Genomic DNA, 27,974 nt, shown 5'->3' with positions numbered 1-27,974 from the left:
CTTGACTGAAAAACACCCACACTATATACACCACAATTGCACTTGTATTAAATTCTCAAAATTAAAAAAAGCGGGGCTGATGAGGTCAACTCTAGGGGAGTGTCAAAACCGATGCTAGATTTGTGTTTAAGGTAGATCAATGTCTTGGATCCCATCCATGAATGTCCACGTGCCATGAAAAAACTAAAGAAAAGACAACAAAAAGTGCAGTAATCCCGAGTATCCCTGAAACTCAAAAGTGGAGCCTGATGATGGCTAAAAACAGAGCTAATGTTTTGCAGAACACCCGTGTGGCGCGTTTGACGTGTTTGACGGCTGATGACCGCTGCCTATCAGGACACCCGTGTGTTTGACGACAGATGACCGCTGCCTATCAGGACACCCGTGTGTTTGAGGGCAGATGACCGCTGCCTATCAGGACACCCGTGTGTTTGACATCAGATGACCGCTGCCTATCAGGACACCCGTGTGTTTGACGGCAGATGACCGCTGCCTATCAGGACACCCGTGTGTTTGACGGCAGATGACCACTGCCTATCAGGACACCCGTGTGTTTGACGGCAGATGACCGCTGCCTATCAGGACACCCGTGTGTTTGACGGCTGATGACCGCTGCCTATCAGGACACCCGTGTGTTTGACGGCTGATGACCGCTGCCTATCAGGACACCCGTGTGTTTGACGGCAGATGACCGCTGCCTATCAGTGCAAAAAGTTAATGAAAAATATGGAAAGTTCGAAATAAAATGCGTGCTCAAAATGCTATATGCCACGGACTAAAATCATACAATAGAACAGTGTTTACACAAAGATATGAATTAGGATACAGAATAACACAACTGTGATACTGTGCTGGACAATCACGATGGTGATAATAGTGATTCTAGGGATCCATAAACGTTGCATTAGGGCTGGGCAATTCATATTTAGAACCAATAACCAACAATCTAGTTCATGTGGGTTAATCGAATGATAGAGAAGCAGTTTCTTAATATAACTTTTTAAAATGTTGTATATATCAACGAATCGACTCGAAGACATTCAAATGTATTTATTTTTTACAATCGACTAAATCAATTAGTCTGATTAAACACGTTGCCCTGCCCTGTAGGCCTATTGTACTTTGTTGTACAATGGTGGCGTACAATAATAGCCGATCTACAAGCTCAGGGAGTTTTTCCACCGTTTTATATTTTAAAATCATTTGTTAAATCGCAACTTAAGTTTGAAATAATGGTGATATTGAATTGAAGTCATAACAACCCAGCCATGCATTGTTGTGCAGATGAGGATGGCTTGTTTGATTTGATTTCAGGGCAGTGGTTTGTGTGAGTGACACACAGTTCAGGTCAGGACTGTATGCAGGTGTTTAAAACAGTGCTTCAGTGGGGGTGGGGTGACCAAGTCCGTAACTCTGACAGTGTACAAATGATTGTACGCTCTCAAGAGTTATGGGGGTCCCGTCATGGCCTTAATCCATAATAAAGCGGGGGTGGGGTCCTTGAAATGAAAGTTTGAGATCCACTGGTTAAGAAGGTGCTGGACACTAGGCTCCCAGAGGATATAGTCTGACGGCGCAAGATGTGTTCCTCTCTCTCCCTCGTTGAGGGAGCAGAGAAGATGAAATCTGCCTTCCAGCTCCTTCCAGTTTGCTTCCAGTTAAGCCTGGCTCAGAGAAGCAGCGAGTTAGTGGGTGGGGGTGGGTGGAGCGTCTGCCGGCGTATGCTATGATACTATGAGATGTCACATCAACATCAGTCGTCCACCAGAACGTCCAAATGCGAAGGCGACTTGAGGACAAGTAACCCGACTGACAGAACTGCGAGGGGACAGTATTGGACGTGGGGGGTCGATGATGGAGAGGGGATCTCGGTGGCACAGTGGCTCAGAAGGCAGTGGTGACGGCGTTCCCTCGCCGTGTGCCCAGGCGGATCATTTCGCCTGGCACAGTGTCCAGCTGTTCGTATGCCAGGCGGCCCTCCTCACCTGCCACAAGGAAACATAAGGGTTCATTAGTTTCCAAGCCCGGTCCACACCATCGCAGCAAGAAATCACACATAAAAGACATTTCCACAGCTACAGAAGATCTGACTACCATAGACCTGCATTACAGGGCAGGTGATTTCTTAAATAAATGGCAGATTTTCATTGGCTGGTGACACAAAGGAGGCGTGGCCTTACCGAAGGTGAGCAGGGTCTCGATGGCGACGTGTCGCAGCTCCTCGTCGGCCGAGTCGCACAGTGCTGTGACTGCCTTGATGCTCTCCACCGCCTGCACGCACACACACACACACACACACACACACACACACACACACACACACACACACACACACACACACACACACACACACACACACACTCTATCGATGTCTTTATAATCAAATTGAATAATCGAGATGCAATTTTTTTCCACCCATATATAAAAAATAAAAGGTTAGATTACCCAATTAAGCATTACTATATCGTTGCTGTCGGGCAGAAATATCCACATTCTAACTTTTTGTTATTTTCTTTTTGTAAATTAACGCCCCTACTTCACACAAAAAACATTAAGAATAGCAGATATTCAAGCTCGCAACCTCTCAAGCTAGTAGATCTGCTGTTTTCACTAGATTTTAAGGGGAAAAAAGCAATTTTCCGCGAGAATATTATTTTAATGTAGCGTAAAAACAGATACGACACTAGTATATAGCCCTGAGGGACTCCGGGTTTACAAGGTATGGGGTTTAACTGACCTGGAGACAGCTCAGGGCAGAGCAGGATTTACAAGGTATGGGGTTTAACTGACCTGGAGACAGCTCAGGGCAGAGCAGGCAGCCCTCTGGCTCTGAACTCCTGCCTCAGACAGTGCCTGGGTGTAGTAGTCTGTCGCCTGTGGACGCACGCACACACACACACACACACGCGCGCGCACACACACACACACAGTTAGCCAACGTATGCGTTCATGTTGGAGACCATTAGTATTTACATACCAGGGACAAATAAATACAAATAATCGCCGGTAACAACATTTTCATATGGCCTATGGTCGATACCTCATCCAGGTTGATGCCTTTAATTCGCTGTGAAAAATCAACCTAATTCGGAATTCACCCTTTGTCAAGTCCCGCCCATGGTTGTGCCCCTCTTCGCACCCATTGGTCTCAGTTTCTTGGTTGGACAAAAATCCTCTCTCTACATCCACTACCATTGAAATAACATGTTTTTCAGTTGCTTCATATTGATATTCTGTGCACTATTGTAAACTTGGTGTCACAGTAAAAAAGGAACATCACAGGTGCAGCATATCATGCACCTGTGACTCGGCATATCATGTTTGTTGTTAGTTCTTTCCAAAAATGATGTTTTAGCAAATTCAACATAAACAAGGCGGAACCAGGGCGGAACAAGGCAGAAAGAGCCTGCTGGTTAGTCAGTCAGGGACCAATCAGAAGGCTGACAAAGGGTGAATTGCATCAATTCATCACCTTAACCAATTCTGACCTGAGATCAGATTCATACGAGGTTTCCGCCGGACACACACTGGTCTGATGAACCCATTCTGACCTGAGATCAGATTCTAAAAATGTCAGTCGCTCTTCAATTTTTCAAAAATAGCAGACCTACAAGCTCGTATCGCGCCACTCGGTGGCGCGATATGAGCTTGTAGATCTGCTATTTTTAAATAGCTAAAGCATAACATGATGCTGACACCAAAATGGGTGCCCGGTCAGAATGGGTTAAATTGAAGAATCTACTTCAATTTGATAGTGTTTCACTGGCTTCATCCTGTGTCCTGTAGGAATTCTCTCTCCTGATACTGAAAATTGGTACCGTATGCTGACCTGAAAAATGAACTTTCCGCTTACTAAAGAGCTGGAGAGACAGAGACGGAATATAAGGCTAACACTAAAATAAAATATCACCTAATGTACCTTCAACTCCGGACGGAAGGACACACACACACACACACACACACACACACACACACACACACACACACACACACACACACACACAGACACAACAGCGGTGACACTGACCGTGGCCCTGAAGTGTGCGTGCGACGCTGCCGAGGAGAGGTAGTCGGCAGCAGCCTTGTTGACCTGGGGATCCTGGTGGGTGAGCAGAGAGGCCAGGGCCTTCAGCGTGGCCCCCCGGGGCCACAGTGACCACGCACACACCGAGGACAGCTCCGCCAGACACCGGCTGCAGTCACCACTGCTCAGGGCCTCGGAGAACACGCCTGGGGAACAGTTACAGTTAACGGCAAAGTTAATCATAATCCATTGCTGTCTCCATATTGGATTTGATCTGCCATGTGTTTGTACTGCATCGTCTGTATTTGTATGTACAGAAAAAAGGCATACGGTATGTGCTGAATACCTTTTTCTATAAGTGCCCTATGCTGAATTATTAAAAAGGGAAATCTAAACACACATGAGGGACACATGTTAAACCAGTGTTTCTCCCAAACAGTGGGTTTGTGGGTCGTTTTGTTTTTAATTTCCTACATTTTATTTTTAATAATTATTTCAAAAGATTTTCAAAACAAATTCCCCCCCAAAAAATCTATTATTCTTATTATTCTTAGACTGGTGCCCGGCTGCAGAGCACAGAGTCAGTAAGGATGGAAGGTGGAGACCCATGCCCCACTAGACTATGCAATACCCGTGTCAGAGTACCCACTCCACCCATCTGTCTGTGTCCCTTTTATGGACATTTCTCTACTCTCTGTGTCCAGCTCCATATATGGAGCCCGGGCAGAGGCCTTTTGTGGAGGTTCTGGACAACTGTGGGTCCGACGGACTCGACACCGGGCACTGCATTCCCTGTGTGGGTTTGGAACGTGCGTGTGTCGAATTTGAAGCCGGTGGGGCGAATGGTTCTAGTTACGTGCATTACAGGCCGTACATACACACATACGTACAGACAGACAGAGACATGGTGCATTTATAGATAGATTATTATTATTTATTTATTCAAAAATAATTTCATAAATTAAATTAAATCTAAGAAATTCCATACATTTGAAAAAGTATTCAAAATAAATAGTCAAAAAAATTGACGTTAACAACAATTTTCACTAGTTTGGGTCCTAGATACATTCTCTCTTGGCTCTCCAGCCAGTCTTTGAGCACCCTCTGCTGGACATATTTGTGTACAACGAGACATGCATACTGTACATACCAAACAGACAGACTTTACAACAGATTAGATTACAGTATCTACAGTATTTAATATAATTTTCTAAAGATATCATTTATTTAGATCATTATATAGAGATCACTTTGGAATAACTTGCCTCGAATCCTCTGTTGCATTTAGAGTAAATTAACGTTTAAAAAACATTTGATACAGTGAAGTGTTTAAGTTTTTTTTTGTTTTCACGCTCACTAATGTAAGTTGAATACTGACTTTTTAACAAATGTGTATTTGTAATTGTATGTCTACTGTAATGTTTATTCTTACCCCAGGAAGACTAGCTGGTTGCTATGGCACCAGCTAATGGGGATCCTTAATAAAAATCAAATCAAATCAGTATAAACAACTTTTGCTATTTTTTTTTTCATTTGAATCCTGAAAAGTAACAGTTTTGGACATATGAGGTTTCCACTCGACAGAGATGATATAGTGTTTGAATTAGTTGAGGACATGTATTATTGTGTTAATTCTAAAGTTTATGCTATGTTGATGAATTAATGGGACCACAATGGAAACAAGTCCCCAGGACTATCATTTTAGCCTTAAAGTCTGAGTGTTTACTGCACATTTCTGACTGATAAAGTATTCAATCAATCAATCACTCCTCACCCTCTCTGGCCAGATGCTGCAGATGTGTCTCCATGTGGTGGACTTGGTGCCGCTGGACATAGCCGTGGAACTGAAAGACGGTCAGGAGGACGTCCTGGTGGGACGGCCAGGACGAGGCGGAGGGTCCTCCCGTCCACGGCAGGTCACTTCTGTCCACCATCTCCCCCACCACGGCACCGATCACTGGAGGACAGACAGACATTAGGACACCTGTCACTGGAGGACAGACAGACATTAGGACACCTGTCACTGGAGGACAGACAGACATTAGGACACCTGTCACTGGAGGACAGACAGACATTAGGACACCTGTCACTGGAGGACAGACAGACATTAGGACACCTGTCACTGGAGGACAGAGTCCAGTGACAGGGTCCAGTGACGGGTCCATGATCCGGTCGGGAGCGGATGATGTAGTGAACATGTTGTAGTCTGGTTTGTAGTCATCAGGGCGGAATCAGAATGACCCTGAATAATTCCCAGTGATCGAGGGCATCATAATTTGAGGGCCTACCCAGTGTATGAATCTGACAAGTTTCCTCAAGTACTTCTTGGAATTGTTTGTTTTTGTCTTTTATTCCAACTGGTAGCGACTGGCGAGACTAAAAACAAACAGGGGGGGACCAAAACAAAGCAAACCTAAAGCGGAACCCCCAAACCAGAATAAGTGTTTTTTTTTTATTCATCCGGTCCAAACCACGTCTAGACTGGATCACAAAGATGATTTAGTAACACAGACCAGGCTGTCCTCAGAGGAAATAAGCCTGGTGACGCCAGGTTAATACAAAACTGCAAGCAGTGTTCATTTTGACGGCAAATTTTGATTTAGTTTTAATCATAGTCTTTAGAAGAACATAGAGTCATATTTGGTCATCTGAAATATTGTAGTTTTAGTCTCGTTTTAGATGACAGAATATAAGAATTGAGTCAACTGAATCTACAGTTGATTTAATCGAACAAAAAAATTGATTTAGCTGTGAAAACATTTAGAAAGGGGAAAAGAGAGGAAAGAGACGCATAAAGTGGTTTAAGTCAAATCTGAGTGTGTGCGTGCTGGTGGTACCTGTGTGTGCAGTGTGTGCGTAGCACTGGATCATGTGTGTGCGCAGTGTGTCCAGCGTGGTGTAGAACACTCCCCCTGGTGGTCCACTGCAGTCTGACCACAACGCCATCATGCCCGGCCGCTCCGCCAACCGGGGCAGCACTGAAACAACAACAATTCTAATTGGATGTTCAGTGTGATTAAAGGCAAGCCAGTGGGTCTCCCCAATTGATATGCATTTGGCCGTGGACCCTCATCTGAAAATGTTTTGTGCCAGGGAGAATCGGGAGAGGTTTTCCCTGGCATACGCACATGGAAGTGGAAGTGATGACACAAAGAAGTGAGCAGACACATTTGGAACTGGAACACTGTCAAATAGAAGGTGATGAATTGATACTCTCTCCTGCTTGATTTTGAAATTGCCAATCCACCTGAAAATTTAAAATTTTCTCTTTATTAAGGAGAGACTACTGAACAAACACTATAGATAGAGGGTATGCGCAAGCATAGGGTGAACGGCACATTGAGTGTCAAAGAGAGTGGGAAAGTGAGTTTAACGTCAGATGGGCTCAAGTTCTTTTCCAAAATGGCGTGTGTGTGCATAGAGCCTATTCATGTGGTATACCAACCGTCCCCGGCGGTCATGCTGGCTCCCAGTCTGTCCAGGCTGATCTCCCCCAGGTCCTCCAACAGCTGGGTCTGCTCCGACAGCTTCTGCAACACCCCACGCCTCTGGACCCTGCTCAGCCCGCTGCTGCTCAGCCCGCTGCCCAGCAGCTGGGAACCATGGCACACAAGCACAAAGGTTACATTTTATACTGCCGTAAACATACGCGTCCGCTAACACTCCGTGAAGCAGTGGCTCTCAGACGTTTTCATGTCCAGGACCTCCAAATTAATATGACCTCCCCCCCATCTGAAAATATAATCAAATGTTTGAAAATATTTATTATATTTCTTTTTTGGAAGAAATAGCCAATCTACATGCTGGCGTTGTGAAACGTTTGCAAGCTTGAATCGGCTATTTTCGGCACTCGGCTATAAATCAGGCATTACGACGCCAACATGGCGTGCCAAAATACATGTTTTGTCTACTAAATCATATTCATGATATTTAGTAACACTAAAACTAAAACATTTAGACAAAAACTAAAACATTTCAATACAGATGACTGAAATATGACAAGAAGTAAAGAGAATTGAATGAATCAAAGTGTCTTTAGGCCCAGTGAATGAAGAAGTAAAGAGAATTGAATGAATCAAAGTGTCTTTAGGCCCAGTGAATGAAGAACTAAAGAGAATTGAATGAATCAAAGTGTCTTTAGGCCCAGTGAATGAAGAAGTAAAGAGAATTGAATGAATCAAAGTGTCTTTAGGCCCAGTGAATGAAGAAGTAAAGAGAATTGAATGAATCAAAGTGTCTTTAGGCCCAGTGAATGAAGAAGTAAAGAGAATTGAATGAATCAAAGTGTCTTTAGGCCCAGTGAATGCGCTGTACCTGGACCAGGCGGTTGCAGTACTGCAGCTGGATGACGATAGCCACGTCCAGGTCCTCGCAGCCCGTGGTGAGGGGCAGGGGGCTTCCAGCCACGCTGTTGCCCACCCCTGTGTCCTCCGTCAGGGCTTCACTCAGGTGGCCCCTGGCCTCTGGGTGCTGGCCCCTGGGAGTCACAAACACACTTTGTTTTAACCCATTTTGACCTGAGATCACATTCTAAAAGATGTCGTCTACATCCTGACAGTTTTCTGAAAAAGCCATGTTTCTATGTCAGTGGTTCTTCGATTTTTCAAAAATAGCAGACCTACAAGCTCGTAGCGCGCCACCGAGTGGCGCGCTACGAGCTTGTAGATCTGCTATTTTTCAATAGCTAAAGCATAGCATAATGCGAACACCAAAAGGGGTTCAATTCTGTTTTTATTGTATACATTTTTGTGTGGAGCCCAGAAGACTAGCGACCACTTTGTGGAAGCTAATGGGGATCCCAATAAAGAATAAAGTTAACCACTAGGGGGTCACTAATGTCACACAGGAATAACTACAATGACTAGAATGACCAGACAACTGGAGAGTTGATTTGTTGTGAGGCAGGCCAGACTCCATACCGAGGCGAGATTAATTAATATCACAGACGAAGAACTGTCCAAATTTCATTCTGACCCCTCCACGAAAAGGCCTCGTTGGCCTGACCCCTTATCTATCATTTATACATTATGGATGAATAGTGTGGACTTGGACAGTTTTTCGTCTGTGGCATTCAGTCATCACATAATACCATATAATAATAATGTTTTGTTCATATTCAAAGAGTGACTTAATCCATTCTGAACGGGAACCCATGTTGGTGTTAGCATCATGTTGTGCTTTAGCTATTGAAAAATAGCAGATCTACAAGCTCATAGCGCGCCACCGAGTGGCGCGCTACGAGCTTGTAGGTCTGCTATTTTTAGAAAAATCGAAGAACGACTGACATTTTTAGAATCTGATCTCAGGTCAGAATGGGTTAATCAGACCAGTGTGTGTCCAGTGGAAACCTCGTATGAATCTGATCTCAGGTCAGAATGGGTTAATAATCAAATCAAAGACGTCACATTCAAACAAAAATATCTCTGTCCATTTGGTTCCTCTTATAAATCTGACCCGGTGGTCTACAGCCACATACTGTAGACCACTGTAGAGACCACTCACCCGATAGCGTCTCCGTCCGCGTCAAAGGACGGGGGCCTGTGCGTCCCGCCCCCCCCACCCACCACCACAGGGGGCGGGTCGTCGCCCGTGTCCTCGTCGTCGAAGTCGGACGTGTTGAGGAAGTCGAAGCTCTCCAGGGCGCTCTCCACCGTCAGGCTGAGGCTGGACGAACGGCTGCGATGGCCTGGCAGACGACACTGATGGACGCAGAGCAGACGACTCGTTAAGACTGATTACATACCTCCAGCCCAGACAGTTTTACATATCAGACACACCCCCGTCCTATACAAACCCATTGACATTTGAAAGAACCCGTTTTAACCGTCTGTCTGTGTCCCATATGGAGATCTCTGTATCTGTCTGCCGGTACCGGTGGATGGAGGGGAAAGGAACTGGTTGGAATAACGTGTTCCTTCCACGCGCTACGTCCAACCAGGGAAACTCCCCCCTGTCAGGTGGAGAGGAGCAACTTGGACACTCAGGCATGAGTTCAAGTCCGTTGCTCTCCCCATGTCCCCCATATATGGGGACTAGGTTGGCGGAGGGTGTGTAGAGCCCAGGATCACATTCGATAATTAACACAGGGGTGAAAAATGGGTTACAAAATCGTGGGATAAAAAAAATTAAGTAAATACTGAATCAAGCAACATAAAAACTGTCTGGGGGTACTTTCAAACGTGTTTGAAAGTGAAATGGCCCTTTAGGAATAGTACTTTTGAATACCTGAGTATTTACTCAAGTATAACTATATACTTTGTCCGCCACTGGCTTTAAGATAAAGCCAGTGTCTGCCTAGTAGAGAGCGATGTGTAAGGGATCATATCTGGATAGGTGGTCATTGTCGGGAGATAATTCACCGACAGGGAGTCTAACCCATTCTGACCTGAGATCAGATTCATACGAGGTTTCCACATGGACACACACTGGTCTGATTAACCCATTCTGACCTGAGATCAGATTCTAGAAATATCAGTCGTTCTTCGATTTAAAAAAAAATAGCAGACCTACAAGCTCGTATCGCGCCACTCGGTGGCGCGATATGAGCTTGTAGATCTGCTATTTTTAAATAGCTAAAGCATAACATGATGCCGACACCAAAATGGGTGCCCGGTCAGAATGGGTTAACCACCGAGGTGAAGCCGAGGTGGTCATTATGATGAGATAACTCACCGCTGAATTAAGCGATTGACCAATCAGAATCAAGCATTCAACCAAGCCATGTAATAAATGAAGATAACACATGGTCCTCACCTTGAGCAGGTCCTCCAGGCGCATCACCTCCTGCTCCAGGTCCTGCAGCTCTCTGCAGCGCTGCGTCAGAGCCTCCAGCCTCATGAGCAGACTCTGGATGGACTCCTCTAGACCGGCCTCCATCAGCACCCTGCTGCCGGCCTCGCCCGCAAAGCCCGAGGAGCCCGACGACACGCCTGTTCACCGGCAAACGACGTTTTTTTACTTGGTTGATAGTCATTGAAATAATTGGCAATTCATCATTTGATACAGTTTTCGCAGGGGCCATCAATACAGTATGTCGGTGCACGGACAAAATAAGCCTTACCCGAAGAGGAGACGGCGGCGGTGCCGCCCTGCGCGGGCGCGTCCATCTCTGACGAGGTGAGCCTGCGTACCAGCTGTCTGGTGAGGCTGCCGGCCTCCTCTGTGTCCAGCTCCACTGGCTTCAGCTCCTCGTCTGCATTGTCCACCAGAACAGGGTTGTTATTGTTAGAGCAGCACTATGTCACTTTTTTTTAAATGATAAAGTTACAGACTCAGGGGGGTCCCTGCTAGTGGGCTTGACTGTATCACTATGTACAGTATAGGGCAGACAATGAGTTTCATCCTGGCATTTGCCAAGGCAGAAGAACTCAAAGCAACAAAGAAAAAATAAAAAATAAACTAAAAACAAGGATTTATAAAACAAAAATGATAACTAACCGAAACCTGTAAATTATACTACTAAACTAAACAAAATCATAGAAAAATTTCCTTGATTTTTTGTCTTGGTTAATGGCCAATATTTGTCTTGAAAAATATTGAAAGTAGGCCATCCACAAGCTCACAGTGAGCTTTAGATGGCCTATTTATTTACACATGTTTCTGAGCATTTTGAATCTCGCCGCTGACAAATACTCCATATTTCAATATTTAGCCTATTATTTATTTATTAAAAACACTCAAACTAATAACTAAACAAAAACTAAGCCTTTTCCATCAAATAAAACCTAACCCGCTTGACAAAAAAATAAAAACAAAACAGAAATTTAAAACAGAGTAAACCCAGTTTTTTTATGGAGAATGTAAAAAAAAGAGAAAAGAACCAATAATACTATTAACCTTGGTCCAGGAACACGTCCTCGGGCGCCACGGCCGAGCAGAGGGAGGCGGCCCCGGAGCCCGAGCAGCGGCGGCGCTGAGACTCGGTGCGCTCCCACTCCGAGTCCAGGTCGCCGGCGCCGCTGGCCAGGCTCCCGCCGCTGCTCGTATCGCCGCCGTCCTCCTCCTCCGCCTCCTCCTGGGAATCCACAAGGTTTGATTTGTCACTGACTTATAAAAGTACAAGCTAGTGAAATGTTGTTCCCGTAAAAAAAACAATTGTGCAACATCCTAAGAGAAGAATAAAAATACAAATAAGAAACAGATCTGGTCTTAGATGGGGTGCATTATCTGATCCATGTGCAGCAATAGAAACAGATCTGGTCTTAGATGGGGTGCATTAGCTGATCCATGTGCAGCAATAGAAACAGATCTGGTCTTAGATGGGGTGCATTAGCTGATCCATGTGCAGCAATAGAAACAGATCTGGTCTTAGATGGGGTGCATTAGCTGATCCATGTGCAGCAATAGAAACAGATCTGGTCTTAGATGGGGTGCATTAGCTGATCCATGTGCAGCAATAGAAACAGATCTGGTCTTAGATGGGGTGCATTAGCTGATCCATGTGCAGCAATAGAAACAGATCTGGTCTTAGATGGGGTGCATTAGCTGATCCATGTGCAGCAATAGCAGAGGTGCATAATCGTGTGTTGGGTGGAAACCTCATAATGTCCAAAACTGTTACTTTTCAGGATTGAAGTTCAGAAAGAGCAGAAAGTAGCAGATCCATAAGCTTAAAACGCATCACTTCGTGCATGTTTTGCATGTTACAAGCTTGTAGATCTGCTACTTTTGTATCTGCAAGCAAGCCAGCAGGTTTAACCCATTCTGACCAGGCACCCATTTTGGTGTTGGCATCATGTTATGCTTTAGCTATTGAAAAATAGCAGATCTACAAGCTCATAGCGCGCCACCGAGTGGCGCGCTACGAGCTTGTAGATCTGCTATTTTTGAAAAATCGAAGAACGACTGACATTTTTAGAATCTGATCTCAGGTCAGAATGGGTTCATCAGACCAGTGTGTGTCCGGCGGAAACCTCGTATGAATCTGATCTCAGGCCAGAATGGGTTAAGATACAAGTCGTTTCTGCCCGACAACAACAATATAGATACAGTATATCTAACTGTGCGGGTAAAGAGCATATCAGATCAACAGCAGCAAGAGCATAGTCGATTGTAGCAAAGAAGTCAAGCATGCATACCATACTGTACATACTGAGAGTCATTGACCCAATCGTCGGCATGTATACATACAATTAGATGCCCATGTCCTCATTTAGTGCTCTGAAAGGCTGCAGGCTGTTAAGGCCCATGGTGAGCAAGTCGACCTGGTGACCACTTATAAATACCTGGGTACTACATTTGACAGCAAGCTCAAATTTGATGTGAACTGTGAAATATTGTGCAAGAAAGGCCAACAACGCCTCTTTTGCTTGAGGCAGCTCGCCAAATTTCAGGTTGACAAATCCCTTATGAAACTGTTCTACAGTGCCTTTATTGAGTCAGTTATCTCCTTCTCCATCATTTGTTGGTACGGAAACCTAAACGTAAAGGACAAAAACCACCTTGGTAGGATTGTGAGAACGGCCTCAAAGATTGCCTGAGTTAATTTCAGTAGTCTAGACCAAGTATTTAAAAATTAGGTGCTTAAGAAAGCCAAGTCCATTTTTACGGACAACTCCCATCCCCTCAGCTCTGAGTTCAAGCTGCTTCCCTCTGGCATTCGCCTAAAGGTTCCAGGGGCCAAAAGCAACAGGTATAAGTTCTCCTTCGTGCCTGTAGCTATCAAGGCACTAAATGCCGATAGAAGGAGATAAATTGTATCTGTATTAATTGTATTAATTTTTTATACAACTTTCTGGAAAAGTTATGAATTATAATGTTACACTGATACCTTGAACTGCCATCCTGTTTTAAATGTTCTATGTGTACTATGTGCCTTTTGCTGTGTTTTTGTTATGTTATGTTATGTTACCTGCCTGTGTTATGCCTTGCTGTAAACCAAATCGCCCCACGGGGACAAACTAATAAATTAACCTGAACCTGAACCTGAAGGCTGTAATCTCACCTCCTCGGCATTCTCCTCCTCGGCGATGGAGTCCTCCCGCATCGGGGTGGCGATGGCGTGAGGAGGCGGCGTGGCGTGGAGGTGTTGGTGCTGTTCCATCTCGGGCGGCGTGACGGTGATCTCCGGGTTGGCAGAGTGGGCGCTGGGGGCGGGGCTGGGGCTGGCCGTGGAGCCGGCCGACGTGTCAGAGAAGGTGAAGGAGAGCCGCTTGCACTCGGCCACGCCCCCACAGCAGCCGCTCTCAAAGATGTCGTCCGGCAACGTGGACTGGAGACACAGAGGCAAGAATATTCAGATAATAATAATAATATCTGGGGAGAAACGTATTCACATCAAAGAGTCTTTGATCAACTCAAGTGATCGCCTCAATAGGCCCAAATCGATCACCTCATAGATGGAATGTGGTTTCCCTCCCCTGTTCTGACCTTTTCAGGGTTGGGATTCAGAACCGGGGGGAAAAGAGGAACCCGATCCAACAACGAGGAACCGGAATCACATTTGGAATCGTTTCTATAAGTGGTTTTATCACATTGTCAATACCGGTGGTTCTTAACCCATTCTGAACGGGAACCCATTTTGGTGTCAGCATCATGTTATGCTTTAGCTATTGAAAAATAGCAGATCTACAAGCTCATAGCGCGCCACCGAGTGGCGCGCTACGAGCTTGTAGGTCTGCTATTTTTTTTTTAATCGAAGAACGACTGACATTTTTTAGAATCTGATCTCAGGTCAGAATGGGTTAATCAGACCAGTGTGTGTCCAGTGGAAACCTCGTATGAATCTGATCTCAGGTCAGAATGGGCTAAACGTTTTAATTTAAAGGACCATTATAACTTTGACAGTGTACAAATGTACACTAAGGGGAATTGTTGAGGAACCGGACTTAAAATCCTGAAGGATCCCCAACCCTTCCTCTGTCTAAACCTGCTGTAGCTTCATTCATCTAGTCTGGATAAACCTCAGTGCAAATCCAGACGGAAGACCAACGTCAACAGCAACCAGAGATGAAGATCAAAGCCATGCAAACACAAACAGGCCACATGCAGCGACTGAAGCACGTCCATGCCGTCACGTCAACAGAAAAAGGCCCCAAAGTCACACCGGTTGAAGGCGGGAGGACAGGGAGGGGGTGGTTAGGGGAGTGGGGGGTGTTGGTAGGTAGCAGGGGGGGGGGGTCCACACTGCACTCACGTAGACCTCCAGGCTGGACTTGGGCCTCGGCCGAAGCGAGGCCAGGTCGCCGAACGAGCGACTGCGCCTCAGTTTCTCCAGCAAGCTGTCTCGGAGTGCATGCAGGAAGGACAGACGCTGGCGTTCTGCAGGATGGGGCCGCCACTTCTTTACGCAAACGTGCAACAGGCAAATGGGGACGGGGGAGGGGGGTGTTGTCATATAAGGGTACGGGGAGGAAGGCACAGATTGGGGTCGAGTAAGAGGTTTGCGACATGGGGACACGTAAAGGGCCAGGGGAGGATATGGGGGGGAATGAGTTGTGTTAGTTAAGAGGTTGGATGTGTACAGAATGCAGGCTCCAACGGTCAAAGGTTTCACAGAAAACACAGGGATCAAATAAACTTGGATAATTGGCAGTTTTCAACTCATAATTGACCTGAAAAGAAGGAGGACCATGCAGGTTGAAGCCACTTGACTCGGCAGCCATATTCTCAGGATTACAAGTGTGCATGTGTGTGTGTGTGTGTTTGTGTGTGTGTGTGTGTGTGTGTGTGTGTGACTCACAAAGAAGGCGGTGTCCTGGAAGGTAGGCGTCTCCGGCGTGCCCTGGCTGTAGACGGACACGCGTCTCTGCAGCGCCGCGGCCTTGCTCACGTTACCGGAGGACAAGGTGAGGTCTTCCACGTCGAACGGGCTGGATGGAGAGAGACCCCACAGTGGACGGTAGATTGATCAGTAAACAGACAAAGCGTTGTGAACTTTTTTTGGCAACCGGTCCACAAATAAGGCATTATGTATGAGTATGAGTATGATGAAAATAGCAGACCTACAAGCTCGTATCGCGCCACTCGGTGGCGCGATATGAGCTTGTAGATCTGCTATTTTTAAATAGCTAAAGCATAACATGATGCTGACACCAAAATGGGTGCCCGTTCAGAATGGGTTAAATCAACTTTAGATATAAAAACATTCAGTCAAATTAAAGTAGACAAAAAAAAATCTTATTACTAAAAGAACATGACTAAAACTGAAATTAGTTTAAATGCTTGCAAAACCACTGACTGAAAATGTACAAACATGCAATGGCCACGTTACGCCAGCAGATGGCAGGAGATACTGGAACGTATTCATTGCTTACTACCATAGACTGCTTACTACCCCGAACAAGCTATATTTCCCATGTCAATAGGTGCGTAGTTTTCACAAATTTCAGCCTTGCATCACTATTTTGTGGTGATCTCATACAAGCTCACGACACATCGTATATAGCACATTTTGTTTGTATGTAGAGACTAAAGTGGTTAAAGCAGCACTATGCAACTTTTTAACAACTACAAAGCATATCATGTCCCACAAAATTATAAAGTTACATGTTTAAGCAATAATCATCCTTTCATACATGTATACACTCAGGGGGTCCCTGCTAGGGGCTTGACTGTATTAATATAGGGAAGACAATGAGTTTCATCCTGCCATTTGCCAAGGCAGAACCATAGAGTTACATTTAAGCTAGAGGGCGGACAGCCCCGTCCCCCCTATATTTATGGAAGTTGCTCAGTGGCCCTTGAAGGACCTGGAAGAACGCTGTACTTCTGCATTTTTTCTATTTGGACGCCAACATTTGGTGTAAAAAAAAAGCGGAAGTGCTAACGAGCGATCTGTGTTAAACCCCAGCTGCGTGGGGTTGGCAAGAAATGCTGGCCTGCAGTTCCAGCTTTGGCCAGTACAGTTTCAATGCTTCAACGTTGGCCAGCGGCTCTGGGGTCTTGGGCAGAACTGCCAGTCGAAGAGAAGACTGGCCAATCAAAGCACGTCCACGTCGTACATGCTTGCAGAGAGACTCTTGGGTAATGAAGTCAAAGACGTTGGCTGCCATGTTACCCCAAACTACAGTGCTGCTTTAAATACCACAGTAAAATACCCAAACGTTGTCACATGTCAGATTGTGTGATGATTTGGTGTACTTACAACCAGGTGACCTCCAGGTTGAGTTTGACCGTGCCCAGGTCGTTAACGTCCACAGCCACCACCTGGGGCATGGCCGTGAACAGCTCCTTGGTCTCACAGATCACACTGCCCACCAGCAGGTGAGTGGCCAGACCCTTCAGCTCTGTCACCTGACACACACACACACACACACACAACACACACACGAACACACACGAACACACGCACACACGTATTAAAGCCACCCTGTGAAACACTCGTTTTGGAAACACCTCGGTCATTACAGCATCTGTCTACGGCAGTGGTTCAAGTGGTCAAGGACCCCCAGAAGAGAATATTCATGTTAATTCAAAATTGTTTGGGACAGCAGCGGCTCAGGAGGTAGAGCGGCCGCTTGGGAACCGGAAGGTTCTCAGTTCGATCCCGGGCTCCCCCTGAGTTAGTGCCAAAGTGTCCTTGAGCAAGATGCTCAAATTGCTCCCGATGAGCAGGTTGGTGCTTTCATGTTGTCCTCCGCCGTCGGTGTGTGAATTAGTGTGTGTGTGTGTGTGTGTGTGTGTGTGTGTGTGTGTGTCTCGACAGATATGGTCACATTGACATAAATTAAAATACTGTGATAGGGCAACCTGAAAGCGATTAAAACATAATTGTGGTGGCACAATTTCCGAGTCCGTTTCCCAATCCTTTTCATTTAAAGTGCCCTGCTAATTTAACTGTCGGTAACATAACCGTGTCATTAGAGTATCCCCATAGAGTATCCTGCCCATGCTTAGGCAAAAACGTAGACAACTATTATACAAACAGTATACAATAGTATGCATTATGCATAGCAAAAAAAAAAAACGCAGTCTCAGTGGCGTTAGTATGCAGCCATACTGACTAATGCCAAATGATATAAGGATGCAGAGCCTGTTTTAACATGCTATAATGGCAATAAAGGCATTATTCATATCTGTCACACTCCAAATGTTGGCTCTTGAAATAAAGACATGTGCATCTGCGGGTCTGCTTGAAGTGTTGTAATGATGCCATGCATTAACCCATTCTGACCGGGCGCCCATTTTGGTGTTGGCATCATGTTATGCTTTAGCTATTTAAAAATAGCAGATCTACAAGCTCATAGCGCGCCACCGAGTGGCGCGCTACGAGCTTGTAGGTCTGCTATTTTTGAAAAATCGAAGACACTTTTAGAATCTGATCTCAGGTCAGAATGGGTTAATAATGAAACTGTCAGGATGTAATAGACATTTTTAGAATCTGATCTCAGGTCAGAATGGGTTAAATGAGCATTGACAAGCCTCATCACATTACACCGGAGCGCTGATTCCCCTCTATGTACGTGAAACTCTACACGTGGAATGAGTGAGGCCACGGCTTTCATTAACCCCAGCGGCATCATGGGAAACCAGCAGGACAACAGGGGGGGGGGACTCAAAATATAAATGTGGCGTTTTCCCTAGTATAATAGGACCCAGACTTTACAAAAACAAAATAATACATAATAAAACATAAAACAAAACAAAGAAACAAACAAAAACAGGATATTTAATTGGATAATTTAAGTTAAAAAAAACGCGGTCAGTACCTTGATGTTGATGAGGTCGGTGATGAGAGGCATGAAGATCATCTCCTCTCCGTCCCAGCTCTGTCTGGAGTTCACCTCGATCCTCCCCTTCAGCTTCCAGCGCTGGCGTCCGTATCGCATGAAGATCTAACAACACCACACAAAGCACCAGGTAACAGTCAGGACAAATGAAGATCTAACGACGCCACACAAAGCACCAGGTAACAGTCAGGACAAAATGAAGATCTAACAACACCACACAAAGCACCAGGTAACAGTCAGGACAAAATGAAGATCTAACAACACCACACAAAGCACCAGGTAACAGTCAGGACAAATGAAGATCTAACAACACCACACAAAGCACCAGGTAACAGTCAGGACAAATGAAGATCTAACAACACCACACAAAGCACCAGGTAACAGTCAGGACAAATGAAGATCTAACAACACCACACAAAGCACCAGGTAACAGTCAGGACAAATGAAGATCTAACAACACCACACAAAGCACCAGGTAACAGTCAGGACAAATGAAGATCTAACAACACCACACAAAGCACCAGGTAACAGTCAGGACAAATGAAGATCTAACAACGCCACACAAAGCACCAGGTAACAGTCAGGACAAAATGAAGATCTAACAACGCCACACAAAGCACCAGGTAACAGTCAGGACAAAATGAAGACGGGCTGAAAGAAAGACAGCTGATCCTCCCGCGCAACGCTGATGAGAATCCTTTAACCCATTCTGACCTGAGATCAGATTCACACGAGGTTTCCGCCGGACACACACTGGTCTGATGAACCCATTCTGACCTGAGATCAGATTCTAGAAATGTCAGTCGTTCTTCGATTTAATTTTTTTTTTTTTTTAATTAAAAAAATTAAAATAAATTAAAAAAATCTACAGCTTGTAGATCTGCTATTTTTCAATAGATAAAGCATAACATGATGCTGACACCAAAATGGGTGCCCGGTCAGAATGGGTTAACTTCTTTACTGCCATCTAGTGTTCGAAAACTTTGACTGCGTCTCTGCCGCTCGTCTGCCTTCCATTCTACGGAGCATGAATTGTTAACGGGTTAAACAGGAAGGTGGGGGGCTTCCGGGAAGTGGAACGACACAACACAACACAGCCCACAGCCTTTAGCTAGCAGTACAACCAGCTACATTGTTTCAGCGATGCGATACAAAAACCACAAATGATTTATGATCGTCGGGGTGCGTGCCAGCGCACCATGGACAACTCTCGAACCTTTGGAGATACGGCACAGATTTAACCGTAGCGTCCCTATTCTTGGTAAGTCATAACATGCAAACATTCTGTGAAAATAGGCGAACATTCAGAAAAGAATATGCTATATACAACCGTGTCGATCGGCTACTTTATTTGTTCTCCTACATTAACCCATTCTTTTTTTTTTTAAGATATTTTTTTGCGGCTTACGCCTTTTTATTGATTTTTGAAGGGACAGACAGTAGGCTGACAGGAAACGGGAGAGAGATGGGGGGATGACATGCAGTAAAGGCCGTGTCGGGTCCGGGAGTCGAACCCGCGGCACACTGCGACTGGATTACCAGTCCGGTGCCCAGACCGTTACGCTACGGCCTGGGCCCATTAACCCATTCTGACCTGAGATCAGATTCATTCGAGGTTTCCACTGGACACACACTGGTCTGATGAACATATTCTGACCTGAGATCAGATTCTAAAAACATGTCAGTCGTTCTTCGATTTTTCAAAAAAAAACAGACCTACAAGCTCGTAGCGCGCCACTCGGTGGCGCGCTATGAGCTTGTAGATCTGCTATTTTTCAATAGCTAAAGCATAGCATGATGCCAACACCAAAATGGGTGCCCGGATAAAGCAGCATTATTCTTTTTTTAATCACAACAGTGACTTACCTCATATTGGTCTCCTTGACAGAGCCTCGCAAAGCCGGCCAGACCTGGGAACAACACCACAAAACAATGAAACATACCTGATTTAGAGAGGAAATGGGTCAAAGAGAGGAACCATTATGGAAGACATAATAAATACGTTAAGGACATAATGAAACAAATGTAGTAAAACAAAGAAAATGGGATATATATTTACTGTTTGGATGAGACTGACTTACAGGCCCTTTTATTGAGGATGTGTTTCATTTAGGTGTAAAGGGTCAATAGTCTGTGTTCTCCAAAACCAGACAAATTGTGTTTGTTACCGTCGTTATTATATTGTCATGAAAATCCCACCACAACCTATTTGTAGGGTTATTAACACAACCTATTTGTAGGGTAATTATCACGTCTCACCTTTCATTTTGATGTGGAACTCCCCGAGCAGGTTCTCCAGCTCGCTCTCAAACGTGTTCATGTTCTGCACACACACACACACACACACACACACACACTCTCCATAGATCAGTGATTCTCAACGTTTTTTAATTTCAAGGAACAGCATCGCTGACGTTGGACAGAAACTTAAACATTTTGTGTTTTTTCGTAAATTAATGCCCTACTTGAGCCAGATCTGGTAGCCTACTTTTGCTATTTATTTTATTAATGTTTTACACTGAGAGGAAGGAGACTAATATCTAGATATTAGTATCGCTACGCGAGGCTAGGTCCCCAACGCTTCCTGACACATTTCAAGCTTGTTGATCTGATACTTTTGATACTTTTGTGTGACGCTGTAGTATGATCAAGTACTCTAGGTCTAGGACATTAATAAAAATATAAAACACAAAAAGTTGGAATAGAAGTACAAAGTGACACATTTATGGGTTATGTGGACTTATGTCTGTATGGGCATGGGGTGCCCTAAGTCCAAAATGTTTGAGAACTATTGCTAAAGACACACAGTCAGGTAAAAAGCACGCTTTTTGTCACACACAACAACAACAAGCACAACAACAATGACAGTCATTAAGTCGTCAGGAAGCGGGCTTGACAAAAGCCATCCAGAACACAGGAAGTAGGACAGTTTATTTAAGCATCGGTGATGACAGGCGTGTGTGCCAACTGGTATAAGTAAGTCGCGCGCAAGCCGTGCATGTGTGTGTGTGAATGACAGGGTGTGGATGGTCATTATAGTGAACACGTGCCTTCAAGTAACACACACACACACACACACACACACACACACACACACACACACACACACACACACACACACACACACACACACACACACACACACACACACACACACACACACACACACACACACACACACACACACACACACACACACACACACACACACACACACACACACACAGCATCGCGGCACAATTTTGGATGTCAAACAAACGCGGCTATGGACATCAGCGTAGATAGATTCCGTGAGAATGTCTGTTCGTGAAAGTTCAGAGTCAATGTGATTGTCTTCCGACCTCGGCGTACCAGAAAAATAAGAATGAACACTCATCTGCTCCAATTATTATTAGGCCTAATGTATTGGCGACGTTTCGACCAGATGAAGAGCCTTGGCTCGGAACGCTCCAGAAAAACTCGGAGCAGATGCGTGTGCGAGTTCATTTTTCTTTTTCTGGTGTCACTTTCTAACCCGGCAGCTATAAGTGATGTGTATGTAATCTATGGTTTTGTTCTCCTACAGTACCTCTGTGTACTCCTTGTAGCGCCGGTTGACCTCTGCGATGCTGTCCTTGGTGCCCTTGGTGGAGGGAGAGGAGGAGAAGGCCTGCTTCATCCTACTGGCCCCGTCACGCAGTCTGCTCTGGATGCAGAAGGCCTCGTACAGCTCGTCCACCTACAAAGCCACGCAACGCACGTGTGCCAAAAGACAACAAACAAAAGATGTTGGTGGGAGGAGTGGATCGTTAACCCATTTTGACCTGGGAACGATTCTACAAATGCCTTCTAAATCCTGACAGTTTTCTGAAAAAGCTATGTTTCTATGTCAGTCGTTCTTCGATTTTTCAAAAATAGCAGACCTACAAGCTCGTAGCGCGCCACTTGGTGGCGCGCTATGAGCTTGTAGATCTGCTATTTTTCAATAGCTAAAGCATAACATAATGCTAACACCAAAAGGGGTTCCCGCCCAGAATGGATTAAAATATGAAGCAACGTACTCCATCATAATTTGTCACTTCCACATAGAGCCTCTCTTTGTTAAAAGTGACAGTGCACACCGCCCGGTGGGACGCTCACGGAGAGGGGCACGCGACAGACGACGCCGTTCGCCGCTCATTTGAAGGCGTCTGCCAGAGCTCGTTATGCACAGCCAACGCCGTCTCATCCCAAACACACAGACCCCCCCCCCCCCCCCCCCCCCCGCGCGCGGTGAGGCGCAGGAAAAATGTATAACACTGCTTTCAGGTTGTCAGGTTTAGAACACGCAGAGCGTCAGCTGTGATGAAAACATAGCAACACGGGACAAGAAGCGTGATCGTAGCTTACACTGGCATGCGAACCGCGTGGTTCACAAACCTCCAAGGACAGTTGGCACGGTTTGATAAATGTTGTTAAAGAATAGAGTGAATTCTTTGTTTAAAACAGGGCACATTCTTAATGCAATACAACAATGCAGTGTGTGCGTGTGTGTGTGTGTGTGTGACCGTGTGTGTTAATAACTACCTTCCTGGGGGTAGACTTGCTCAGAACCAACAAGGAGCATGGATTCAGTGCACTGACTGGTTGGCAGCTCAACCAGTCAGTTCAGAGACTCCATGCTGCTTGTTAGCTGGAACCCCAATAATACATGACTAATGTGTGGATGTAGAGGCCTTTGTCTGTGTTCTTCCTGTGTGAAGACTGTTGAACTGTTACCAACCGTGTGTGTGTGTGGGGGGGGGGGGGGCATGCACTGGAACCAAGAGCTGTCTATGAGTTGTTTTTAACCATGCACCTCATGCATTTACTTATTTACTGCTGACCTGTTGTCCTTGTTTTCTGGCTATAGCTATTATTTTCCCCTTTTCCTGAAAACTGCAAATGATGCAGGAGCCTGTATGGCAAATGAATTTCACCCACTTTTCTTTACACCCGACGTGACATTCAGGTTGACGTTGTCTGCGGCATGGTTGCGTGCATGTCCGTGGCATGGTTGTGTCACTTGTGCGTATGTAATGTCTATGTGGACCGCTATTCTTTTCCCCTCAACACCAAATTTCCTTGCCCCCAAAAAATAGCCGTTCTGCAAGCTCAAAACACGTGTTGGGAGCATGTAGAGTTGTAGACCATGGTATCCAATTAAAATCAAATGGCTTGAATTCCTATTTTCATACTTGTGAACCCAAAAATTTAATGGCATTTCGAAAAATGCACAGAAACTCAGAAAGCTTGAGGGAGATAGAGGATCTAACTCTATGGTGCGATAACAACAACCTCTCACTTAACACCAATAAGACCAAAGAAATCATTGTAGACTTTAGGAAGTCCAAAGGCATCCACACCCCCATTTCCATCAAAGGGTCATCTGTCGACATAGTTGATAACTTTAAATTCCTGGGCATACATATCACAGACACATTCACATGGTCACTCAACAACGAGTACATCCTCAAGAAGGCGCAGCAGCGACTGTACTTTCTGAGGCGCCTTAAAAAATTACAGTACAAAGTACAAAAGGACTAGTGAACTTTTATCGCTGTATAATTGAAAGTGTCTTTTTTTTTTTTTTAAGATATTTTTTTGCGGCTTACGCCTTTTATTGATTTTTTGAAGGGACAGACAGTAGGCTGACAGGAAACGGGAGAGAGATGGGGGGATGACATGCAGTAAAGGCCGTGTCGGGTCCGGGAGTCGAACCCGCGGCACACTGCGACTGGATTACCAGTCCGGTGCCCAGACCGTTACGCTACGGCCTGGGCCAATTGAAAGTGTCTTAACTGGCTGTATCACAGTGTGGTACGGTAACACGACCGCTCAGGATTGCAAGAGGTTGCAGAGGACCATTAAAACAGCAGCTAAAATCATCTGCACTACAGAATTACCCAGTCTCCATAACATCTACACCACTCGCTGTATGAAAAAAGCCCATAACATCATGGAAGACACCAGCCACCCCGCAAATACCCTGTTCAAACTACTCCCCTCCAAAAAACGCTACCAGAGCATCAAATCTCGTACCACCCGTCTCAGTAACAGTTTTTACCCCCAGGCAGTCAGGCTGCTGAACAGCTGACCTTGAACTGTATTGAACTTCACTTCACTTGCACTTTTCCTGTTTTTGTCTTTTCTTGCACTATAGATGTTTGTTTATGTCCTGTGTATGTAAGACGGAGAGTGCTCTGAGCAAAATAAATTTCATTGTATGTATACTCTGTATCTATACAAATGACAAATAAACCTGAACCTGAACTTGAATTGAACACAGCCAGGTTTCTCTCTCTCTCTCTCTGGCTACTCTACTAGGCCCTTTTTGAAACAAGCTCCTCACCACTCGCCCTACACACTTCCACTGGGTTTGAGCATAGATATATAAATAATAGAGACAGGCACTGGGATTCACCTCCCATCCAGTGCCGTCTCTATGATTTATATATCTATGATCAAACCCAGTGGAAGTGTGTAGGGCGAGTGGCAAGGAGCTAGTTTCAGAAAGGGGGTAAGTCTGCCTAATTAAACTAGAACCCTCTCTTTCTATCGCTTATTCTCTCTTTCACTTATTCTCTCTCCCTCCTCTCTGTCATTCCATTTCAATTCTTCCAATTCAAAAGGGGCTTTATTGGCACGAGAAAACAATACGTTTACATCGACAAAGCAAAAAGTGGAACAAGACAATCAAAACAAAAACAAGGTATACAATGAAATGGTAATAGAGAAATGTGTAAACAAGAGCTGTGTTACATTGCAACATAGAGAAGAACTTTCTCACAAAGCACATTATAATTGTGCATTTGCTGTCAGAAAAAAAAAAGGTTATGCATCCACATGGGAAAAGTAAGCCTGGGATACACATTTGATGCAACTGGCAGCCGCATTTCGATGTGCTGCATTCAATTCACTGTGTATAAATATAAACCCTTTGGTCAATTCACTGTATAAATATAAACCCTTTGGGACAAATAACAGCTCTCTCTCATTTGCTCTCTTATTCTCCCTCCCCCTTTCTCTCTCTCTCTGAAAAATAACATGAAAATGCATCAGTTTTGTTTCATATCGCCTCAAAGATCCAATCACTGTCAGTCTATTTCCGCACACACACACGCACGCACACACATCCTAGGGTCATCATGTTAAGTTACGTAAACCAGACGACCCAGTGACACACAAACACACTTATCCTCACCACAGCCACACTGCAATGCAGGCATGCTGGGTATAATGATTTATTCTCCAACCATCCGTAAAGCCTCACTATACCAATAATAACACACCACTTACTGTACAAAACATGAAATACTGTTAACACTTAAACCCTAGTATACAGTATGCTTTGGTTTATAGGGTCTGTCAGTACTAAGCCCCTACTTTTCAGAACTTCTTTGAAAAAAAAAAAAAAAAGTCTGCTGTATAAAGTGAAACGTCAGTTGGGCAAAGTATGTCCTTTGTAAACGTTTGTAAAGTAAGTAACTGTATGTGAAAAAAATTAATTCACATGATATAAGTACTGTACATAAGAATATGAGTATGGATCAGATATTGTATAAAACATATCGTTGCTGTAGAGACTGTATCTTCATATACATTTTCTTAGATTTTTTGGTGGTAAATAATGCCCTAGTTTGTCATACTACGGTGTCACACAAAACTTGCAAAAATGGTCGATCTACAAGTTCTCAATGTGTTGAATCGCAACACAGTGTGTGCTTGTAGATCAGCTATTTTTGCCATAAAAATGATTAAAGTTCCATTCAACTTTTTTTATTTGTTGGGGTTTTTTTTGGGTTCCACTACGTGTCTTCTATCCCACAAATACCCAATTTTGGTTTTCTCATCATATTTGGGTTTTTATGTATAGTGGTCTCACAACAGGCCAACTGATTTGGAGGTACGCGTGATATCACAGGTCATCTCCCTACTTTGTATAATCCCTCCACATCTCCAGTTCCAAATTAGCATTTCGTCTTTGGGGACTGTGGGAAGGGGTGTGGGCTTCATAATGACTCAAAGATGTGGGAGGGGGTGGCAGAGAAAATAATTTGCATACACAGCGCCCCCCACCACATCAGGACATCGTGGTACTGCAGCTCAAACTGATTTAGAAGCCAGACAGAAATGACTCAAACCATTAGAAATACATTTGAGGGACATAAAATGGTAAATGGTGCATTTATATAGCGCCTTTATCCAAGGCGCTTTACATAGATTGTGCATTACATTACATTCACCCATTCACACACACATTCATACACCGATTGCGGCGGAAGCCATGCAAGGTACGAACCAGCACATCGGGAGCAATTTGGGGTTCAGTGTCTTGCCCAAGGACACTTCGACATGTAGACAGGAGGAGCCGGGATTCGAACCGCCGACCCATGGATCATTGGACGACCTGCTCTGCCACAGCCGCATATGCCGCATATGCCGCAATATGATAATTGATATTAAATGTTAAAAATCACACCCATGTAAAGTGAGGGGAGCTCTAATCATCGTACATCATTGTACGAAATCAATCATCAAGAATGGTGGTCCCTTATTGGCCAAGGGTTCCCAACGACATACATATGCCGATTTGCTCAGACACTATTATGACGTAAATTCTCCATTCATTGTCAATGGCACTTAATGTTTGTGTTAAGACAGAATCTACACTATAGCTGTTTATAGGAGCGGCTAGCGCCCCTCAAAAACGCAGAGTGGCGCGCTACGAGCTTGTAGCTCTGCTATTTATTTTTTTTATCGTGAAAATGCGGCACAAATCTTTGAATATATATTCTTTCAGAAGACTTTTCTTTATTTCGACATCAGGTTTAAATGGGTTAAAATGCATGCAAGTGAAAGTGGTTAGGTTGGTCTGTGGGTTGTATAAACATTGAACCAATGAGAAGGATTAACTAGACTAGAGCTTGTAGTACTGTAAACGTAACTGTGTGACTGTAACTACATTGAATCCATTGGAACACAGGTTACCATTTTGGACATGCAAGGTTTCCACCCGACAGTGACAGTATGAGCAATACATTGTACGACAGATATATTGGCTTCAGTTGTGAACAGACAATAGCATGTCGAGGTGATGCTATGAGGCTTGTGGATAGCATGGAATCTCTAGGATAAGGGGGAGGGTCCCATTAAACTGGGGCCATTAAGATGGGGCCATTATCCTGGCTCACAGGGGCTTTTACACATGCATACGCACACGCGCACAGCCGCACACACACGCATGAACAGTGATTATAAGGAGATTAAACCAGGCGGACCAC

General features: G+C 44.7%; 1 protein-coding gene across 1 annotated transcript in view; it reads right to left on the bottom strand.

The window, feature by feature from the left end:
* Positions 1 to 536: 536 nt before the first annotated feature.
* Positions 537 to 27,974, bottom strand: part of ripor2 (RHO family interacting cell polarization regulator 2) — a 110,827-nt gene continuing 83,389 nt past the window's right edge. The window contains exons 7-26 of the mRNA XM_083789745.1: positions 22,262 to 22,411; positions 20,953 to 21,016; positions 20,560 to 20,603; positions 18,673 to 18,798; positions 17,109 to 17,257; positions 15,705 to 15,834; positions 15,159 to 15,302; positions 13,968 to 14,234; positions 11,861 to 12,035; positions 11,085 to 11,216; positions 10,778 to 10,953; positions 9,527 to 9,723; positions 8,339 to 8,501; positions 7,470 to 7,617; positions 6,862 to 7,002; positions 5,799 to 5,981; positions 4,028 to 4,230; positions 2,791 to 2,874; positions 2,181 to 2,271; positions 537 to 1,985 (exon numbers count right to left, since the gene is read on the bottom strand). Coding sequence (XP_083645871.1) covers positions 1,885 to 1,985; positions 2,181 to 2,271; positions 2,791 to 2,874; positions 4,028 to 4,230; positions 5,799 to 5,981; positions 6,862 to 7,002; positions 7,470 to 7,617; positions 8,339 to 8,501; positions 9,527 to 9,723; positions 10,778 to 10,953; positions 11,085 to 11,216; positions 11,861 to 12,035; positions 13,968 to 14,234; positions 15,159 to 15,302; positions 15,705 to 15,834; positions 17,109 to 17,257; positions 18,673 to 18,798; positions 20,560 to 20,603; positions 20,953 to 21,016; positions 22,262 to 22,411 — 2,868 coding nt within the window. The 3' untranslated portion in view covers positions 537 to 1,884. The remainder of the gene's footprint in view (positions 1,986 to 2,180; positions 2,272 to 2,790; positions 2,875 to 4,027; positions 4,231 to 5,798; positions 5,982 to 6,861; positions 7,003 to 7,469; positions 7,618 to 8,338; positions 8,502 to 9,526; positions 9,724 to 10,777; positions 10,954 to 11,084; positions 11,217 to 11,860; positions 12,036 to 13,967; positions 14,235 to 15,158; positions 15,303 to 15,704; positions 15,835 to 17,108; positions 17,258 to 18,672; positions 18,799 to 20,559; positions 20,604 to 20,952; positions 21,017 to 22,261; positions 22,412 to 27,974) is intronic.

The sequence above is a fragment of the Protomyctophum parallelum genome (genome assembly GCF_964188405.1).
Source record: "Protomyctophum parallelum genome assembly, chromosome: 1".
Taxonomy (NCBI): Eukaryota; Metazoa; Chordata; class Actinopteri; order Myctophiformes; family Myctophidae; genus Protomyctophum; species Protomyctophum parallelum.
Note: the sequence above shows the minus strand (reverse complement) of the source record. Positions and strands in the feature narration are given on the sequence as shown.